This window comes from Ixodes scapularis, unplaced genomic scaffold, assembly GCF_016920785.2.
Source record: "Ixodes scapularis isolate PalLabHiFi unplaced genomic scaffold, ASM1692078v2 PGA_scaffold13__105_contigs__length_92229423, whole genome shotgun sequence".
Lineage (NCBI taxonomy): Eukaryota > Metazoa > Arthropoda > Arachnida > Ixodida > Ixodidae > Ixodes > Ixodes scapularis.
Genome location: NW_024609839.1, coordinates 73,219,426 through 73,238,410, shown reverse-complemented (window position 1 = coordinate 73,238,410; position 18,985 = coordinate 73,219,426). Strand labels below are relative to the sequence as shown.

The window sequence follows — 18,985 nt, the reverse complement described above, 5'->3', positions numbered from 1 at the left end:
GCTGACCCAAGCGGCGAGCCCGCTAAGTTTAGACAAACGCTAAATACGTTTTCGAACATAAAACATTTATTGTCAACGTAAGTTAAACATTTTTAGAGATATTTATCATAGTTATTTTTTTAACTGAGACGACTAGGTAATGAATAAATTAATTTAAGAAGTCACATGTGAAGTACAAATCAAAATCCAAAACGCAGTTCTGTTTTCGTTTGATCGATGAAACGACGCTGCATCAGAGGAAAAGGCACCGCAAAGAACAGGCCAGTGTGAGCACTGTGAGTGTGTATATTTTGCAACCCCGCGCGCGTGACGAGGTAAGTGATTCGACTAATACTGCAGAGTGCGCATTCTTAAAACCTGATTTTGTGATCATTGGGCAGCTGTGGTACTACACTGCGCGACACCGTTAGCGCGAACAAACGATCGACAGTTTGCTGTCGATCGTTCGTGCTGTCGGGCTGTCATAAAAACCGTCAGAGTGGAAAGTGCATATTTGGGACACTAAGCTAAAGCGGTAAAATGTGATGCCTTTTGAAGTAAAATACGAAAACGTGCCGACGATCGTATGTAGTACCTACACTGCCGCTCAGCGATCGTCCTCAAAGCCGAAGAGCCCGTCTGTGAGCCCGTCTTTCTTGGAGTCATAGAATCAGCTGAGGAACACGCATGGAGGATTGTACTGACAGTCCAGACAACTCCAGTATCTTTCAAGATAGACATGGGGCAGACATCACTGCGATTCCAGAATCTACAAAAAGTACCTCAGTGCATTGCCTCTGGTTGAGGCCAAAAGAGTAGTAAAGGGGCTCAGCCGAACAAAGTTGAACGTATGTAGTGAGAGCAAATATTCGCCATACCCCCCCTCCGTGGAGTTGCGGGACTTGTACAGAGACTGCATGAGCGCGGTAGTCGACACGAAACCCGGGACAGTCGATCCAAAGGGCGGGTTTCCAAAACCTTTTCAAGGCCTTGGCTGCGTGAAACAATTACCTTACAAGATTAAGTTACGTAAGGATGCAGTTCCCTGGGCATTGTCTGAGCACTCCATGAAGGATCCCAATTTCCTTAATGGAAAAGATCAAGGAATAGACAGTATGTTCACCCTGGGCGTAATCGAAATTGTGGACGAGCCCACAGACTGGTGATCAGCAATATGGTACAGTCATGACAAAGTCGAAGGGAAGCTGCAGAATTTGCGTTGACTCCACGGAGCTGAACAAGTATGTGGAACGACACATCCGCTTCCGGTCACAGACCAGCACGTACTGAAACAACTTGGGAATGCGAAGTTCTCAAGAATCGATGCAAATTCTGGGTTCTGGCAGTTTGAGCTTGCTCAACAGCCCCAGATTCTGAGGCTTTCATCACACCATTTGGATGCTTTAAAATTAGCTGGCTTCCCTTCAGTATTACATCTGCTCCAGAGTTCTTCCAGAGGAAGATGAGCCAGCTTCTGAGCGGAATCAAAGGACAAGTCTGCAACATGGACGACATCCTTGTCTACGGATCCACGAGAGCAGAACACGACAGAAACCTGCAAGACGTCCTCTCTCGACTCAGGCTGGCAGGAATTACCCTGAACGAAGCTAAATGTCGGTTCGCAGAAACTCATAATAAAGCTTCTTGGACATGCCATCGATCAAGAAGGAGTTCGTCCAGATCAAGAGAAGGTAGAAGCCATTTTGAAGATGAAAGCTCCCACTTGTACGTATCACAAAGCTGAACAGCTTTCTTGGAATGGTTAACTACCTTAGGAAATTTTTTCGCAGTTTGGCCCAAGAGTTGCACTTGGTGATCGCATTACTGCCAAAAATTAATGGGCCTGGAACCACAAACAACGGAGGGCTTTTGAAAAGCTAAAGTTGATTTTGACATCAGACCCGCTACTTGTTCTGTTTGACACGAGAAAATCAACCATGTTGTCAACAGACGCTTCTTCTTTTGGCATTGGCACAGTATTGCATTTAAAGCAAAAGAACGGGATCTACAGACCAGTGTCGTACGCGTCGAGAACACAGAGCGAAACAGAAAGACGATACGTCCAGATCGAAAAGGAAGGACTGGGTGGTCTGCAGGTGCGAAAAGTTTTGAGACTTTTATAAACAGGGACGAAAATCCAGACCGAGATGGACCACAAACCGCTGGTTCGTATATTTTCGTCCAGGAGCTTGGAAGACATCACGCCAAGACTACAGCAAATGAAACTCCGGATGATAAGGTTTTCTTATGACATCACACACGTTCTCGGAAAAGAGTGGCGGCTGACTTCCTTTCCAGAAATCCCCTGGAACATACACCGGACAAGGAGGTGGAGGACGAGATATCAGCATATGTGCGAGGTCTCATGGCAAATCTTCCAGCAACGGACGAAAAGTTGAAAGAAATGCAAGCTAACCAGAAAATTGACGCAACATGTCAGTTTCTAACGCACTTCAGTACAGAGGGTTGGCCAGTCAAGAAAACGTTTAACTAGGAGTGCAGTGCCTATTGGCAGCACAGAAGTGACATTGCAGTGGAAGACGGCCTTCTAATGAGAGGGTCGAGGATAATCATTCCCTAAGGCAATGAGAAAGTCAAATTTGGGGGTTTTACGTGCCAAACCTACGACGGGCATCTAGCACGCCCCAGCGGAGGACTGAGGATTAGTTTCGACCACCTGGGGATCTTTTGACGTGCAACCGAAAGCTCGGTTACACGGCGCCTTCTCCGCAATAAGCCTCCGTCATATTGCGGGCACCTCGGTCGGGACTCGAACCCGCCACCTGGAGATCCGTAGGCCGGCGCTCTCGCCTCGGAGCCACCGAGGCGGCTCTAAGGCAATGAGAGACAAAGTCTTGAACAGCATTCACCAGAATCGCCAAGGCATCTTTTAATTGCAGAGCACGCGCCCATGAATCTGTGGAGTGGCCAGACTTATCTAAGCAGATAGAAGAACTGGTAAAAGGGTGTACACAGTGCATTCAGGAAACAATCAACCGCCAAGGGCCTTTGATACCAACTCTGTTTCCTGAACGGCCTTGGCAGCAAGCAAGCGTAGACCCTTTCTACTTGAAATACAAGTGGTTTGCTAGTGACGGGATATTACTCCTGATACCCCGAAGTTGCCCTCTTGGCCAGCTTGTCAGCTGTTTCTGTCGTCGACCACATGAAATTTATCTTCGCAAGAGATGTGACGCCAGAGACCATATACAGCGACAAAGAACCACAGTTTCAAAAATTACTTGGATCCGAGTTCTTCAAGTTCTTCAAAGAATGAGGCTTTTTACACAAAACTTGCAGCCCAATGTTTCCACAGAGCAGCGGTTTTGTGGAAGCCGGAGTAAAGATTGTCAAGAGGAACTGGAAGAAGACTGTTGATGCTTACCGTGCATTACAATAATACCGTGCTACGTTCCTTGCAAACGGATTTAGCTTTGCTGAACTCCTAGTGGGCCAAAGAATTTGCATATCTGTCCCAATTGCTCCTTCTTTGTCAAAGCCTGTTACTCCTGAGCCTCAGAAGCTACGGAAGTGGGAGGAAGAAAATGAGGAGAAACAGAAATGTAACTTCGACACAAGACACGTAGCACGTCTGTTGAAACGTCTGCAAAGTGGGCAATGCATCTGTATAATTGACGAGAGGACAAACAGAATGGTCGTATCAAGCAGGTCCTCCTCACTCCTACCAGGTCAAAATGGACCATGGGGTAAGGCGCAACAGATTCCAGCCTCTTCTAGCTACCAGTGACAGGGTACAGCCTCTACCAGAGCTACAAGGTCTGACCGTCACTAGAAGTGGATGGACAGTGAAGCCAATGTATAGATTAAACTTGTAATACTATCCACCAACTAACCAAAAGGGGGAGGTTTTCAGCAAGCCAGGTTACGCGTGTTATCGCTTGCCAAAGTAAAGAGGACTCTTTGTCTGGGCTCGAGAAGGAATGGTCTTGCTCTTGTCAACATGCTAACACAACAGTCAGCGTCTAAGCAGCTCAGCGGCTGAGCTTTCTGCTTTTGATAACACTTTGTTGCACGCAGCCAAAGCCCAGTGGAAGGCAACAAGCGCGCGTCTTGTAGGGCAGTCGATTAGTCTCGTATACATAGTTAACACCAACGTTGGTTAACACCAAGTCAGTTAACACTGTTATTTGTACATCAGTCCATGCTTGTGTGGTTGCATCTAATTCATGTAAACAAAGCATTTTTTTTTTTTTCAGCTTGTTGCGTGCATATTTTTCAGACTGCAGATTGCTCGAAAACTTGACATATTAATTTAGCCAGGAAGCTGCAACAAGTAAGAAAAAATACTGGATTGATTGCCACAGGTATACCCCATTCACCCCTAGGCTGACAGTGCTGTGGGAGACTCACTCCTCTGAACAATCAAACGCCTCCATCACATGATTCCACCCTCTGCCCGTGAGTATATGGGCAGGAGCATTATCGCGTGGTAAAAGACACATATCCCAACAAGCATGCCCAACAAGCATGGGCCCAACAAGCACGTGGCCCAACAAGCATGTATAGCTTCCACCGCACTCAGCTTATAGTGGTGTTGCAAAAGATATCACTTCCTCCAGAAATAAAGCATAAAACAAATCTTGCAACATACGGGTGTATCTTTAGGCAGCCGATGACAGACTATAGGTAGTTAATGTCGCCCAACCTATCTCCAGGACGAATGCAACAAATATTTTCTTTTGCCACTAGTCCAGCGATGTCCTCCGACACCGAGAACATCCGCGTCGTGGTTCGGTGTCGTCCGCTGAGTGAGAAAGAAAAGGCTGCCGGCTGCCAGAACATTGTCACCGTAAGTTCCGCCGTGCACGGATCAGACGTGTCGCATAAGTTCAGCCAGGCCTCAGTCTTGTACCTCTCCGTTCATTCTTCCAAGGTTGACAGCGTCCAGGGCACGCTCCTGGTGGCCAACCCCCCCGGGTCTCACGGCGATGCTCCTCCAAAGATGTTCACCTTTGACACGGTCTTTGACGCCGACTCGAAGCAGATGGACGTCTACAACCAGGCTGCAAGACCAATTGTTGAAAACGTTCTCGAAGGATACAATGGTGAAGTTTTGTTTTGTGTTGGTCATTATACGTCTACTACGGCTGCAGTGTGCATGGCCAAGGTTATAGAAATGTCAAAGGGTCACATCGGTCAAAGAAAAATCCTCAAACTGCGGTCTTCAGACCCCTAGGGGTCCTCAGAAGCAATCGGAGGGGTCTCCACTAAATCTTAGAAAAAATGCTCTAAAAAAAAAAAAAGCCCTCCTATATATGCCACTGCACAATACCTTTCGTGCAGAATGCATTGGAGGTCCTCGAACGACTTCCGAGTGGGTCGAGAGGTCTGTGACACGGCCAAAAGTTTGAGAACCGGTAATAGACAATGTGTCCATAGGCTTTACGGCTCCAACCCAGATGACATTTGCAACAGGATGTTAGCATCTGCCTAACACTTATATAATGTGGCTCTATGGATCCAACCTCACACCAATCATCAGCCATCTTAAGCGCATTCTTTTGTGTACATCCAGGTACCATATTCGCCTATGGGCAAACTGGCACCGGCAAGACGTACACCATGGCCGGAGATCGGTCTGTGCCGGAGCTGAAGGGCATCATTCCAAACACATTCGCTCACATTTTTGGCCATATCGCCAAGGCTGGCGACGACAAAAAGTAAGACTGGCAGTTTTGTTCCTTTGAAACAGTTTGTTATTGCGAGTTACCCCTAGAGTTGCAAAGCCTCCTATACTGACGGCTGGTCAAATCTGTAACCAAATTTAAATCGAGTATTTCTCGTTGAAGTTGCAAAGTTATCAGAGAAAACTCGGGGGTTTCCATGCAGCCTCGCATAATTTGTACCCTTTCGACCTGTGCTGCCTTAAGGTTCCTCGTGAGGGCCTCTTACCTGGAGATCTACAACGAAGAGGCTAGGGATCTGCTTGCCAGGGACCAAAACGCAAGGCTGGAAGTAGGTGACCTGTGCCCTCCGTTCAGACAAAGAGTGCAGACGGCAAGTTTTATTGTATGCACATATTTATCTTTGTGTTTTGCCCCTGCCGCCAAGGTCAAGGAACGGCGTAAGCAGACGCAAATGTGTGAACAAGTGTGTGAACCTCTCTTAAGCCTTATTTCAACAGACCCGAGTCACCGACCATGAATGCATACAAGCTAAAACACTCCCTAGTATGTGCATTGCTATATACAAGGTCTGCAGGCTTCTGCACCGCTTCACTGATCAATGTCGCGACAGGGACGGGCTCTTCAGCTAACATTCCAGCGTATAAAGGTTCTTTGTGGTTGGAAAGTTTGAGAATCTCCTTTAGAACGACGTGCGTGCGGCTTTCCGAGATGTAGCATCAGCACAAACCACCGGCCCGACGAGCAGATCAGTGCACAAAGTTTGCCGTGAATGCACGCCTCACTGATTCTACGAGCGCCATCCGTGCACGAATGCACGGTGGTCCGTTGCAATCTCGCTCCCGACAAATTATCGTGCCTATGGCGCCCCGAGTGGAACTTTTACCAGTTCAACTGGGGTCTCGTGGGGTTAGCTCAGAGTGCCGTAGACTGCACTCTTGCAAGGTTATTAAGCGGCTGAAGCTACACAGGTCTAAATTGCATTTCGTACAGTGTCTTAGGAGTGTGGCCGCGGCTTTAGGGTCGAACGGAGTGTAACGGCATTCGTCGCGGTAACGGGCGGTCCCATCGCACTCACCCGCATGTTGCGTGCCCAGAGGCTAGCTGGTCGCAAGCCCGTGGTGTTGAGGGGAGCCTTGGGAGGTCCGAGGCTCGAAGGCAGGGGCCTCAGAGGGCATCCCGCCTGGCACATGAAGGCCTGTTCGGGAATGCCTGAGTAAAACGCCGACGAGAGCCTGTCTTAAAACGGCGAAAAGAGGGCGCACCAAGGATGAACACAAAAGAAAGGAGCACGCCTCCAAATCAGCCAAACGGACCAACAAACATTGTTGAACTAAGAGCCAAAATATTAGGCAAAAATAATTTCTTTTCATAAAGTAATTAAATTTACAAGTTTAGCTCTTCCCCGTTTTTTGTTTTTTTCAAGCTGAAAGTCTCTATTAGCAACAGTGAAAAAGCAATGCCAGTGGCAGGCACGAGTTTATACTTTTTGGGCAGTCGAGTTTCTTCCTTGCTGATTACAAGGTGTTTGATGGTGTCAAAAAAATGCTTTGGAAGCTTGCTCCTGCACCCAAACAGCAGCATGAAACAAATGTGAAGCATTCTGTTCTCTAGAGTGCCTACTCCACCTGCAAGCCGGCCCATTAGTGATGCCACGGCACTGAAAGTGCGGCCATATTTGAGTGCTGGTTTCGGCATCGCTTTACATTGGCAATTTCACAATACCTATTCCGAATTTTGTGATACTAAATAGCATGCCAGAAAGAGTAAAGGCCGGGGACTTAGAATATACATATATTTATTTGGGAGAGCTCCAGAGATTGCCGGAGTAGCCCTTTAACAAAAGTGCATGTCACATGTGCCGTTTCGCTACTGCTCCAAGTGTCAAAGATGCTATCCGAACATGCATAGTAATGCAATGAGCTCACAGCACATCTCCTGAAGTGTCTTGTTATCATAGTTTTCCTCAATTACATTTTTGACAGGTCGGCAGGCATGAGGGCTATTCAGCAAATTCAGCGAAGCATGGAGCTTTACCAAATTTAGACACGAGACAGAGTTGCTTTTGGAATGGAATGGAGCACGGGTACCTTAAAGGGGCCCTGCAATCATATTTAAGCGTCTAACTTTTTTGCGGTTTTGACGTCTCTTGGGGTTCGGGCAAGCCAGCGGGCACGGAGAGAGTAACTAAATATCAGTGCGTCATGTTTTAATCGGACGACACGGAAACCTCCTCCACCTACAGGGGCGACCCGCGGTGCCGAAAGCGCACGAATGTGAAGTCTTTGGTCCTGGCCTTACTACTAGTCAGAGCCGCTAAAAGCTTTTTTTTTTAGTCGAAATACAAAATATAAGTGGCGCAAACCATTTCATTTATTTATGAAAGTAGTTTTTGTTCAGCATTTTAGATCAGAAAAGAAACAAAAGCAGCTTATAAAGTAGGGAAACAAGAAATGACCTGTCGACATACCCGCCACCAAGCGGTGGAAAAGGGGGCGCATACTAAAAGGGGGTAGTGGGATCAGGCACTGACGAGCGGCGAGTGTAAAAAGGTCCCGGATGTATGCGGCGGCGCTGCAGACGTCAGCAGTCGTACATAAGCTTGAGGATCTGACCGGTTCCGAAGGCCTTCAGGTTTGGCTTGCGATTTGGCCGTTTAGCAGTATGGCAGCTGTAAGTGGCTCCCGTTCTGAACTGATCTTTACCCCGTCTTTGCTGTCGTTTGCAGCCAATAAAGTGTCGTGCCAAATTAGTCTTTAATCGTGCAGCAAATGCAATGCGAGCCGCCCTGGTTACCCGCTTCATACAGCCTATCCAACACGTGCTTTAGTGGCACCCTCTCGAGCCGTCGACACGGAGTGCGGCAGCCGTGAGCGCTCGCTGAGCTTACTACCCCTTCTCTAGTTTACGGCCACTCAAGCCATGACCAACGACGTCATGAAGGAGGTTATTTTTTGCTTGTTTTTGTAATTTTAGTTTGCCCATAACTTTTAAAATAAAGCAAAATTCGAGAAAAGAAAACTTTCATTAACTCACTACGTTCAGTGCGCTCAGGTTCGGTGCAAATTAAAAACCAGTCAAAAAGTTGTTGCAGGGCCCCTTTAAGGCAAGACTTCATTTTCATTCCATACTTTCGCCTAAATCAGGAACAAAAGTTGAATAGTATCTCGAAACTATTTCAACCTTCCGGTATAAAAATCGGCGAGCTCCTGAAGACAATTTGCTGAGAAAAGTCCTTGATACAAAAAAATTTTCAAAATAAAACCACCATTTTTTTTTTTCTATTTATCCAAAAGGAAGTCAATTACTACACTCAGGAGGAATAGACATTTTGTCAAAATCTGGGAACATGGGGACACGTGCTGCTCACGCTCACCTTATATAAGATCCGAGGAAAATTACTAAAATCGAGCATCGACAAGTGCACGAGCAGGGTGACTTTTATTTTAGATTTCGCCTACAAGAAAGCTGAAAGGCCGTGCACTGCAGACATCAGCACATGTAACTACACTCGCAGCATGGTTCTTCGTCCTCAGCTAATTTAGAAAAAAGTCTATTCAATTGGTGTAGTACACTAAAGGAAGTTCTAAGACAAACGGATGCGTGCGGCCAAACACTTTGAAATCGGGTGGCAGCTTGCGCCCCCTATCTAGTGTGGTGCAAAACATGGTCAAAACCGGCGACACCTACGGCGCAGGGGTATCCTCTGCCTCGGATCCCTCTGCAACAGCTGAACCAGGAGTAGCCTCGCCTGGTTCGAGAGTCCGGCCGGCACTTCGAAGGAGCAGCCCTGTGCCGGAGGCCGCCCCAGCAGGAATGTGTGCAGCATCACTCCGAGACTCCAGACATCTGCCTCCAGTCCGTGGGGGTCCCGAGAGGCAACCTCGCTGCGACAGGAAAAACGACTAAAATAAGTCAAATTCGGGGGACCTACCGTAACATCCCAAGAGATGGCGCACAAAAATCAAAAGCAAATCGGATGAAAATTAGAAGTGGGCTACTTTCGGAGTGAAACCAAAAAAAGTTGGAAAAAAGACGGTGTTTGATTTTGTGACCTGCGAAACTTGCGATCGCAGGGAGGGGCGACGAACCAAAGACGGCTGTCCTTCCCACGCCTTGGAAAATTCAAATTCCAAACATACATACCTGAAACTGGGCACGCAAACATAGTTTTGTAACAAATTTTATGTCTATTTCTTTGGGAGCTCAACACGGAGGTAGTGAATATTAAAAATAAAGCAAAATCGGAGGCCGTGTACTTCCTATGCCCTATACCAGCTTGCTTGTCGTCTGCATATTGGTTCACGAGCTCGCTTCCAGGTGGCTTGGTGAATGCAAAAACGCTAAAACCTAATGGCAGCGGCTGGCAATGAGCAAGGTAATTGCAATAATTAATACTTTCAACAAAATGTATGAACAGTGACCACCTGGGAGCAAGCTCGCAAACCAGTGTGCAGACGACGAACGTCGGTATAGGGCATAGGGAATGCGTGGCCACTGTTTCTGCTCTATTTCTAATATTTAACCGCCTCTGACTTGAACTCTAAAAAGAGATAGACATCAATCTTCTTGCGAAACCATGTGCACTTGTACATTGTTAGGTATGTACGTTTGGAATTCAAATTGTGCAAGGCGTGCCAAATGTGTTAGTCCGTCCAGCTGCACCCTGTACCTGTTTAAGAGTTGAGTTACGCCGTGCGGACTATATACAGGTGCCGACCACCGTAATATCTTGGGATACCCTACTTAAAAGCGAGAGCAAATCAGGTAAAAATGAGAAGTAAACTAAGTTTCGGTGTGCAATAAAAAAAATTCTTAAAATGCTATTTTTTTATTTGTGAACTGCCAAACTTGTTTTCAGATTGAGGAGCAATGGAGCATAAACAACCGTCCTCTTCAGTCAGCAACGTTCGCTTATCTTCCGCCGCAGCTATCTAACCCCTCCTCCGTTGAGGTCATCATTGACCAGGGCACTACAATTACTAAAAGTGAGCTATCTTTCTGTTTTTTGAAAAGTAGACAATTATCTAAAATATAGAGGTGGGCCATCTTTCAAGTATGCAGGAATTTGTTTTTTCTAGTTTGTTCATTATGACAAAACAGACAGAATATTATCATGATAATTTATATATCATACAAGCTTGTTTTAAGCCAATAAAGTGGGCACTTGTCAAGGTGTCCTGTGTACGATGATTTTTTTCTGTGCATACTAGTCAATATGTGCAAACTATCCAACAAAAAACAAAAACTCATTTTAAACTAAAAATTGCCCGTGCGCACTGTACACAAGGTGGAAGCTATCGTCCTGAAAATATGTCAATCAAAAGTGCTTACAAATAAGCCCCTCACATTGTACTTTGTATTAGTAGCGCAATATAACGTATTAAGTAGTCTCGGAGACATTCTAAGAAAGCATGGTGCAGCCTCGGGAAAAACTTACGGAGACATGAAGTTTGGCGTGCCACACATCGTGGTGTGACGTTCCCAGGGACCCTTGAGTTGTGTGGCCAGCCCAAAATCTGCAATTTTCTGCACGTCGCAAAACAACATTAATCATTGGCACTTATTAGGCAAGCTCTTAGTGGCTTCTCTCCCATGTTTTCTATCCGCTTCGCCTAAACAATGTGCCACAGACGCGCCAGCAGCGCGAAATGTGCCTGTAAAATCTGCCTTAAACCAGCCTCCACAAGGATGGACAGAAGTAGAGTCTAAGCTCATTACAACAGACCTGGTTACAACAGACATTTGGACATAACATACCGATCTGTGAAGTTTGGCTGGTTTTCCTCTATGTACCATTGACTCAACTTCATATCTGCATAAAGCACACTCCTTTTACAACAGACCGAAATCTTGGTCAAAATCAAGGTCTGTTATAACGAGCCTAGACTAGATATTGCACACAAATACAAAACGAATTAAGGATTTCCTTAGAAGCACTTCTTTCGTAGCTGTACCGGTATCACAGGCACATTTACAATTATGCGAGTTGTGTTCGTCTGTGTCGCAGCCACGGGAACTTCATCAAATGAACAGCACTCTGGGCATAACGACATAAACAAAACGAAAGATAACCAAAGCCGTGAAACGCTCAATCTCCGCAATGTCATTGGCGACGTCAGTCAATGCCCTACAGTCGCGGCACTCGCGGGAAGAAAGAAAAACGAAAGGCAAACAATTCTATGAAAAAAACAACAAACAAGCAGTCCAGTGTTAATCCACGGTTGGCTTTGTTATCACGAGAATGCACCTTACTGCAACGAATGGCAAAACGCGTCGGAGTCTTTTGGCGTCTCGCAACAAGCGCAACACTAACAGGCAGCGATGCCAAGACTCCCACGTCTGCCGCTTTGCACAGTACACTTGTCGAGCTTCGGCACGCCTGCCGCTTGGGACTGCTTGGGGATTCCCTAACGATGGCGTAATGTGTAGGCACTTCTCCTAGGTGGCATTGGACAGATGGATACCGCCAAACTTTTACAATGTGGAGAGCAACGTCTGCTTCTTTGCTGGAGTTGTGGTGACGTCCGAATGACACCGAGCTCCGATTGAAAGGATAGTGGGTAGTCCTCAATGCTAGATGCCTTCAGGTCTACACACTTATTTATTTTGTTCAATCAGCAAATAAGAGCTCGGTATTCTGACATCCTCGCAACCCCTGTGCAAGAAGCAGACAAAGTTGCGCTTCGCATTGGGCGGCGGCTTGCGCCACCTAGTCAAAGCTTTTAATTTCAACAATTGGCTTCGACTAAATTCGGAATTAGTTAAAGGGACCATGAAAGGATTTTTCAGATTTTTCCAAATGAAGACCAAATTAATCTTTAATGTTCATGGAACCCAGAGCAGGAATCTGTTTTCGTCTTATTGCCTCCAGTTTTGCACCAAAAAAAAGATGAAAACTCATGTCTGCTTTCCTCCTCGACCTGACCATCAACATGTGAAATTGCGGGGCCGTGACATAAAGTATGCCTTTCTACAAGAAACAGAAGTTCTTTAGGCCGAGTGAAGGAGCCGCATCAGTCAAGCGTCGCGTTACGTCGACGTTTCGGCACAAATATGTCGGAACGTCACCTACTGGGGTTTTTATGAACACCAATTGCTTCGTAGAACTCGTTGGTCTGCGACACTTGTGCAATCAACAACATGGCTATGGATATGTCGCAGCTGAGTAAAGTGCAGCTTAAAATGCTTCGGTATAGTGAAAGTATGGGCCTTCTTCCGTCAGCCACCAAACCCAAGCGGCAAGATGAGAACTCCCCCGAAGAAGGCTGTATAAGTTCTGTGCCAGAACCTGCTGCAAAGGAGTGGCGATTACTCAGTACAGAATGGTAAGTTCACATTTTGGCTGCAAACACAAAACGCTGTAAACAAAGTAATATAAACTCCTAATGAAATTCCTTGTGAAGAAACCTCTTGTGCTCTCGTTGACTCTGTGGCTTATGCAACTGAATATTACACTCTGTCGATTCCATGGACGGTATTAATCGACAATTTCATAGTTTGAGAGTACAGTTTCAGTGACACACTACTCATATCCAATACGGAAGCTAAATTCAACTGACGTCCCCCAAAAAATGGGAAAAAAGGCTCCGACACTATGGATGTTGTGGTTACTTTGCTAGGTGACGCAAGCTAACGCCATTACAGAAAGTTTCGCCACAACTCATTAATTAATCCACCCACTCATACACTCAGCTTTGTTGCAAGCGTTTAAGGTAGACAGTGTAAGATATAGTCCGTTATTATTTGCCACAATTTCGTGCCAAAAATTAGGATTTAACCTTCCTAATCTCACATGCTAGTTTTCCTTTGATCCCGTAAACAATATGCAGTCAGTAAAATTATGTCTAAAATGGTTTCATGGTCCCTTTAAGAGCTAGGAAGAATTTTCCTTTGTGACGTCACAGCAACTGTGAGCATCCGATGGGCACTGGTTGAGACTAAAACTCACGTTCATTCTACAAAAACGTATGATAAAGCGGATCGTCAATGCTGTGGCATAGCTCTGTGGTAAAATGCCTGCTTCGCAAGCAACAAACCCAGGTTCAATTCGAGAGAGGTCCAGGTGATTGTTTTTTGAGAAGCCGACAATATTGCGACGGACCCATTAGACTATTGCGCCAACTACAACATCAGCAACTACTACAGCGAATACGGACGTCATTTCCAATGGTGAGAAGAGCCACAACTATTGCCATAAAAGCTGCCTCTGTGTTACATCCCAGGGGTACTCTAAATGCATAGCGCTTATAAATCCTGCTACGTCATGTGTCACGGGACATAAGGGCCTCACTTGGTGGCACAATGTCAAGTTATGTCATGGTATTATGTGATGCCCCGTGACCATCGGGAAAGCGCGTCGTCGTGCGACGCCAGTGTCACGCTATGTTGCGTGACTACTGTCATGGTGATGGCGTTACGTGAAAACCGTCCACTAAACTTAGTGGGACATCTTCCTCTCTCCGTCGAGGTCAAAACTTATCGACGTTAAAGCGCCAAGAGTCGTACGGCATCGAACATTGTACCGGCATGTCCTAAACGCCCGCAAAAACCGCACGGAGCCACCGAGGAACCTCTCGGAGCGTGCGAGCTCACCACGTGAAGGTCCCGCGTCAGCAGCAGGTTGGACAGGCTCAGGTCTCGGTGCAGGATGCAGTGGGAGTGGAGGTAGAGGATGCCGGAGACGATTTCCCCCAGGAGCCGGCTGGCCTCGGGTTCGGTGAGGGGGCCGCCCCTCGCCCGGAGGTAGCCCTGGAGCTCGCCACCCTCGCAGTACTCGATCACCAGGTAGACATACTCGCGGTCCTCGAAGTAGTTGAAGAGCTGCACGCAAAGAGGTTGCAACGCGACCACAGAGAAAACGCCAACTGCATTTTTCTATTAACGCAAGAGAGGGCCGAGAAAAATATGCGAAAAGCTAAGTGTCTTATGGCCGCCGACAGGATTAGAATAGCGGGGAGGTCCTTCGGTAACGTGCCGCCTCTAGCGTGAGCTCCCTATGCTTTGTCGTTCTGGGAGCCTCGAGCATGCATGTGCAGTTAAAGCACAGCGGAAGTCAACGAGCGCTTGCGGGAGGCCGAGCGCCCGAAAGAGACGCTCTGCCAATCTCATCCTGCCGATGACTATGCAGAGCGCAAGTTCGTCTGCTATTCATGAAAAAAGGCGCCAAAAGCTGTCTTTAGCACTCCACGTCACTAACAGATTCTCGCAAGTAGAATTTTTCAAGCAGAGATTGCGAAATGAGCCTTCAGCGGTACGGAAAGCCCCATACCTCGACAACGGAGGGGTGCTTGAGTCTCGAGTGAATGGCGACTTCTTGCTGCACACGGGTGCTGCTCACGCCCATGCGCTTCAGGGCCGATTTGTCCACCTGTCGCAAAGAGCGGCGCATCTCAAAAAGCACGACGCTGACAATTTAACAGACAGTGTTAGGTAACTCTCAGCACCTTCGAATGCGAGTCCATGGTCATATAGCATTCGATCCCAAACAGGAAGTAAAGATCAGAGCAGAATGCTGCAAACTGTAAGTGCTGACATTGGTGGTTCTGAGAGAAAGAATGAGAAAGAGAGCAACAGAGAAGTAGAGAAAGAAAAGTCCGTGAAGATGAGGCACATTCGTCTTGCTGCGACGAGTTGAAGTTGCTCGAGTGCGTGTCAACTTTGGAAATGATGCGTGATGCCGGTGTTTTCCTGCAAAATAAATCTAGAAAAAAATCTATATATAGGCCTCACAAGTGGTGTTTTGCTGCTTCTTTGCGTATATTAAAGCGTCGCCAGCAACATGGGCCCATTGGGACTGCCAATGTTATGCATCTATGCTCCGTCGTCCCAAGGCGGTCGAAATGCATAAGACCTTTGCCTCTAGATTACTACATGAACTCTATGATCCCAAAAGACCCCTCTCATAAACAATGTGTACCAATAACTAGAAGGCACAAACAAACAAGGCAATGGCAGAGCAGCCAACACCACAGAATTAAGTGAAAAAAGCTATGTACGACGACAATGAAGCCGTATGTGTAGCACTCATAGATTTAGAGCTCGCAACAGGATCTTTTGAATGCGTCATTCGGGATTTCCAGAACTTCCAATGGGGCACAGATTCAAAGCTCACAATAATTACGCTTGGTTTTCTTACATAATTAATGTAACTATACTCCGAGTTACCCGTGCCAGTGCCTTAACTAGTAGTTCCTTCATCAAGAGCTAGTTACGAAAGAGGCACAGGTAACCCAAAAAGAGCAGGGTCCAATCATGTACACATGTTTAAGTTTGAACGGATCTTTCTATTCATTTGTTATTTATTGAATAAAGGTTGTCACATTAAATAAACATGACGAAGTAGTGAGGGTACTGCCACGCCAGCTGCGACTCACCATCTTGATGGCTACTTCAAGTCCGCAGTTCTTGGACCGAGCGCGGTAGACCTGAGCGAAACCGCCCTTTCCCAGGAAGTTGAACACTTCGTAGTCCTGCGGTGCGACGATCGAGTGTGATGCGCAACACTCTAGCCAGTGACAAAATGAGAACGACAGAGCGACAACGCCGTGCATTGGCTGCCCAAGCACGCACGAGGATCGCACGAGACATCGAACTGTAATCGAAGGCACGGATGTCGTTCAGCGGGCCTCACACAAGAGTCTCAACCTACTGACATCTCAAACAGTCTGTTAGACACGAAGAGAGTGGCCTTAGCAGCACACAAGCACTCAAAAACTTACCGAGACGTCAGGAAACCTGTTTAGAAAACTATGACGGGCACAGGGATGTCGTTCAGCGCTGCACCGAGCGTTTTGAAAAGCGTAACCGACGAGCGGTGGATTCAAGTCGAGCATACCTGTATGGAATCGCCTAGCTTCGTTGAGATTGAGTTGTCCGTGTTGACGACCATCGTGAACCCCTCGGCAGAACACGAAAATCTGCCGAGAGAATCAGTTCGAGCTCCGTCGAAGCAACGCTACAGCGCTACTGGCGCTACAGCGACATCCACGAAGCAACGGCAGCTGCCATATTTGATTTGGCCGGCGACACGTGATGTCGTTGCTGATGGGCCGACGCACATCAGGCGCGGCTCATCGGCGAAATGCCACGCTATGCATTGTGGGAGTCGGTTGGCCGGTGGAGTTTCGGTTTCGATCATGGGAGAGAGCTTTCAGCTTCGGTCCAGACGCAGCCGATGCTACAAGCGCGAGCATGTGGCCCAGAACAGTGCTGGCACTGCACGAGCGCGCGTGCTTGGCAGGGATGCTGAAAGCCCGGAGCTCGCGCTTGTAGCTTTGGCTGCGTCTGGACCGAAGCTGAAACGAAGTATACACGAACTCATCTCTGTTAAGTCACGGCGCGGTGGTGGCGCGTCGGTCGCACTTCCGGTCTGGAGCTGTGGGCAGAAGTCCCCATGCCAGACGTGTATTCCTGCGTTGTTTTGAAAGGAACGAGACAAAAACCTGCCTTCTCGTCAAAACGCCGCGACTGGGGCCGTACCAAAAGTCTCGAGAAAGGTTTGAAGGTCAGTTTTCACGTGCTCGGTTCGTCCGAGAATATGGATATGTGCCGTGAAAAGGGAAAAGCAGACGCCGTCGGACCACGATTGCTTGGGCGGGAAGCACTTTGGGTTGAATTCACGGATACTTGTGGTCATCAGATTTATTTGTTTTGTTCCAACATGAACGCCAGAAAACCCTCAAGTTGTACGGACCACCTGCCGACTACGTCCAGTGCGTCTTCAAGTTCAAACGGCTACCTGATCGTTCAAATTGTCGTCTGCTCTTTCAAACGTTTCTGCTTGTCGTCTGCTCTCTTAGACGACGCCGGCCCGTAGACCAAATCTTGGCCCGGAGCAGGAGAGGAGGAGGGGCATAGCCTCCTCTCCATACCTTTCTCTCCTCCTCGTCAAGAGCTGCGTTCCAATTAGGGGTGTCGCGAACCGGTCGCGGTTCGAGTTCGACCAGGTTCGACTTTTTCGAACTTTTAGTGGAAAGTTCGACGAACCTTCTATTGAGGTTCGACTCGTGTGCGCATGCGCGACAGGCTGGCCACTTGGCTTCGGATTGGATGGTAATGGCTAAGAGATGAATTAAGTGCAGCGCTGATTGGCTATTTCAGTCAATACAGTACTAAAAATTCAGTTATTAACTTCTTCAGTGATTAGAATTAGTTTCTTCTAATTGCAGCTGTTCACAATATAAAATAACCCCTTGCATAAAAAAAAAAAATTCTTCAAACCTAGACATGCTTGTATTAAGGTCTGGCCACACTGTCCATAAAGTCGAACCGGTTCGACTCAGTCGAACCCCGGAAGTTCGACCGAAAAATCTGGTTCGACAAAAGTTCGCGACACCCCTAGTTCCAATAGACCATATGCGAAAAGAAGCGCCATCTAGTGTAATCATGATCAGTTATCATATTTCCTCCATATTGGGGTGTTCCCGTACCGATGGTTTCGCCCGAGAAGCAATAGTCGCGGCAAAGTGGAAGTCGTAGTACTAAAATATGATCACCTGCTGCAAGTCCAGTACGAACCCTTCACAGGACGTCTTCGAGAAATACCGTTCATTGACCTGGAATGGCCCAGTTCACTGCTTGAGTGACGAGTCTTGCGACCTCGTCGCTGACGATTCCTTTTCCAGAATTTTGCGGCCGTCGTTCTTTTCTTCTTTGAACCGAAACTAACCAGCAGCCCGTTGAGTGTACAAATGAGCTGCCCTAATACCATGAAAACCGAAACTAACCAGCAGCCCGTTGAGTGTACAAATGAGCTGCCCTAATACCATGAAAACCGAGTTTAATGCAGATGCGCCTCTTCCACAACTGGAAGATGTGATAAACCCCCCAATATGGCGGCTCCTAATAGCATGATGATGATAGCTGGCAAGGATTTTGCATATGGCCTATTCGGCGTTACAGGGAGTTGTAAACGGCTTTCTTTTTTTTTTTCTTTTTTTTTTACGGCGGAGCTGTTAAGGGCTATACTACGTTTCACCTAGGGTGCCTCAATGTCCTTCTGTTTAGGGTGATGGCACCCTTTGTAGCACCCGATGCCGACAGCACGCGCGCACGGGTAAAATAACAAAGAAATCGACAAAAACAAAATGTCGCCGTAGTACAGTCAGCGCCACGAGCGCGTGCAGGGACACGTTCTTTCACGCGCTTCTGAACAAAAAATAAAAATAAAAGTGTGAGACAAAATGGCGAGATGTTTCCACCCTAAGCAAAGCGCACATGAAGGCACCCTAGTTTCATGTTATGTTGTACCGCAGCGAAGGCTAGAAGCGCGAGCTCCTAGCTTTGGCAGCTGCCCTTGGTGCACGAGAGCTTGTGCCGCCGAGATGCGCCCTAGAACAAGGAGCTCACGTGGCTCACGC

At 47.2% G+C, this 18,985-nt stretch overlaps 2 protein-coding genes across 3 annotated transcripts; one reads left to right on the top strand and one right to left on the bottom strand.

Annotated features, from left to right (window-relative positions):
• Positions 1-266: 266 nt before the first annotated feature.
• On the top strand, positions 267-6,412 carry LOC120837695 (kinesin-II 85 kDa subunit). The gene is made up of 6 exons (XM_042289678.1): positions 267-314; positions 4,690-4,789; positions 4,874-5,045; positions 5,516-5,660; positions 5,871-6,090; positions 6,311-6,412. The coding sequence occupies exons 2-6, from the start codon at positions 4,697-4,699 to the stop codon at positions 6,410-6,412; spliced, it is 732 nt and encodes a 243-aa protein (XP_042145612.1). The 5' UTR covers positions 267-314; positions 4,690-4,696.
• Positions 6,277-18,451, bottom strand: LOC120837694 (serine/threonine-protein kinase PLK4-like). Of its 2 annotated transcripts, none has more exons than XM_042289949.1 (7): positions 18,122-18,451; positions 16,001-16,096; positions 14,896-14,994; positions 14,220-14,447; positions 11,065-11,153; positions 9,315-9,511; positions 6,277-6,836 (listed from the first exon to the last, which is right to left on the bottom strand). In XM_042289949.1, exons 2-7 carry the CDS (start codon positions 16,001-16,003, stop codon positions 6,622-6,624), a joined length of 831 nt encoding a protein of 276 aa, XP_042145883.1. In that variant the 5' UTR covers positions 16,004-16,096; positions 18,122-18,451; the 3' UTR covers positions 6,277-6,621. The 2 variants fall into 2 exon arrangements, with proteins under 2 accessions (XP_042145883.1, XP_040355718.1); XM_040499784.2 differs by lacking the exon at positions 18,122-18,451 and adding an exon at positions 16,462-16,733 and having other exon boundaries at positions 6,279-6,836.
• Between the last annotated feature and the right edge of the window lie 534 nt (positions 18,452-18,985).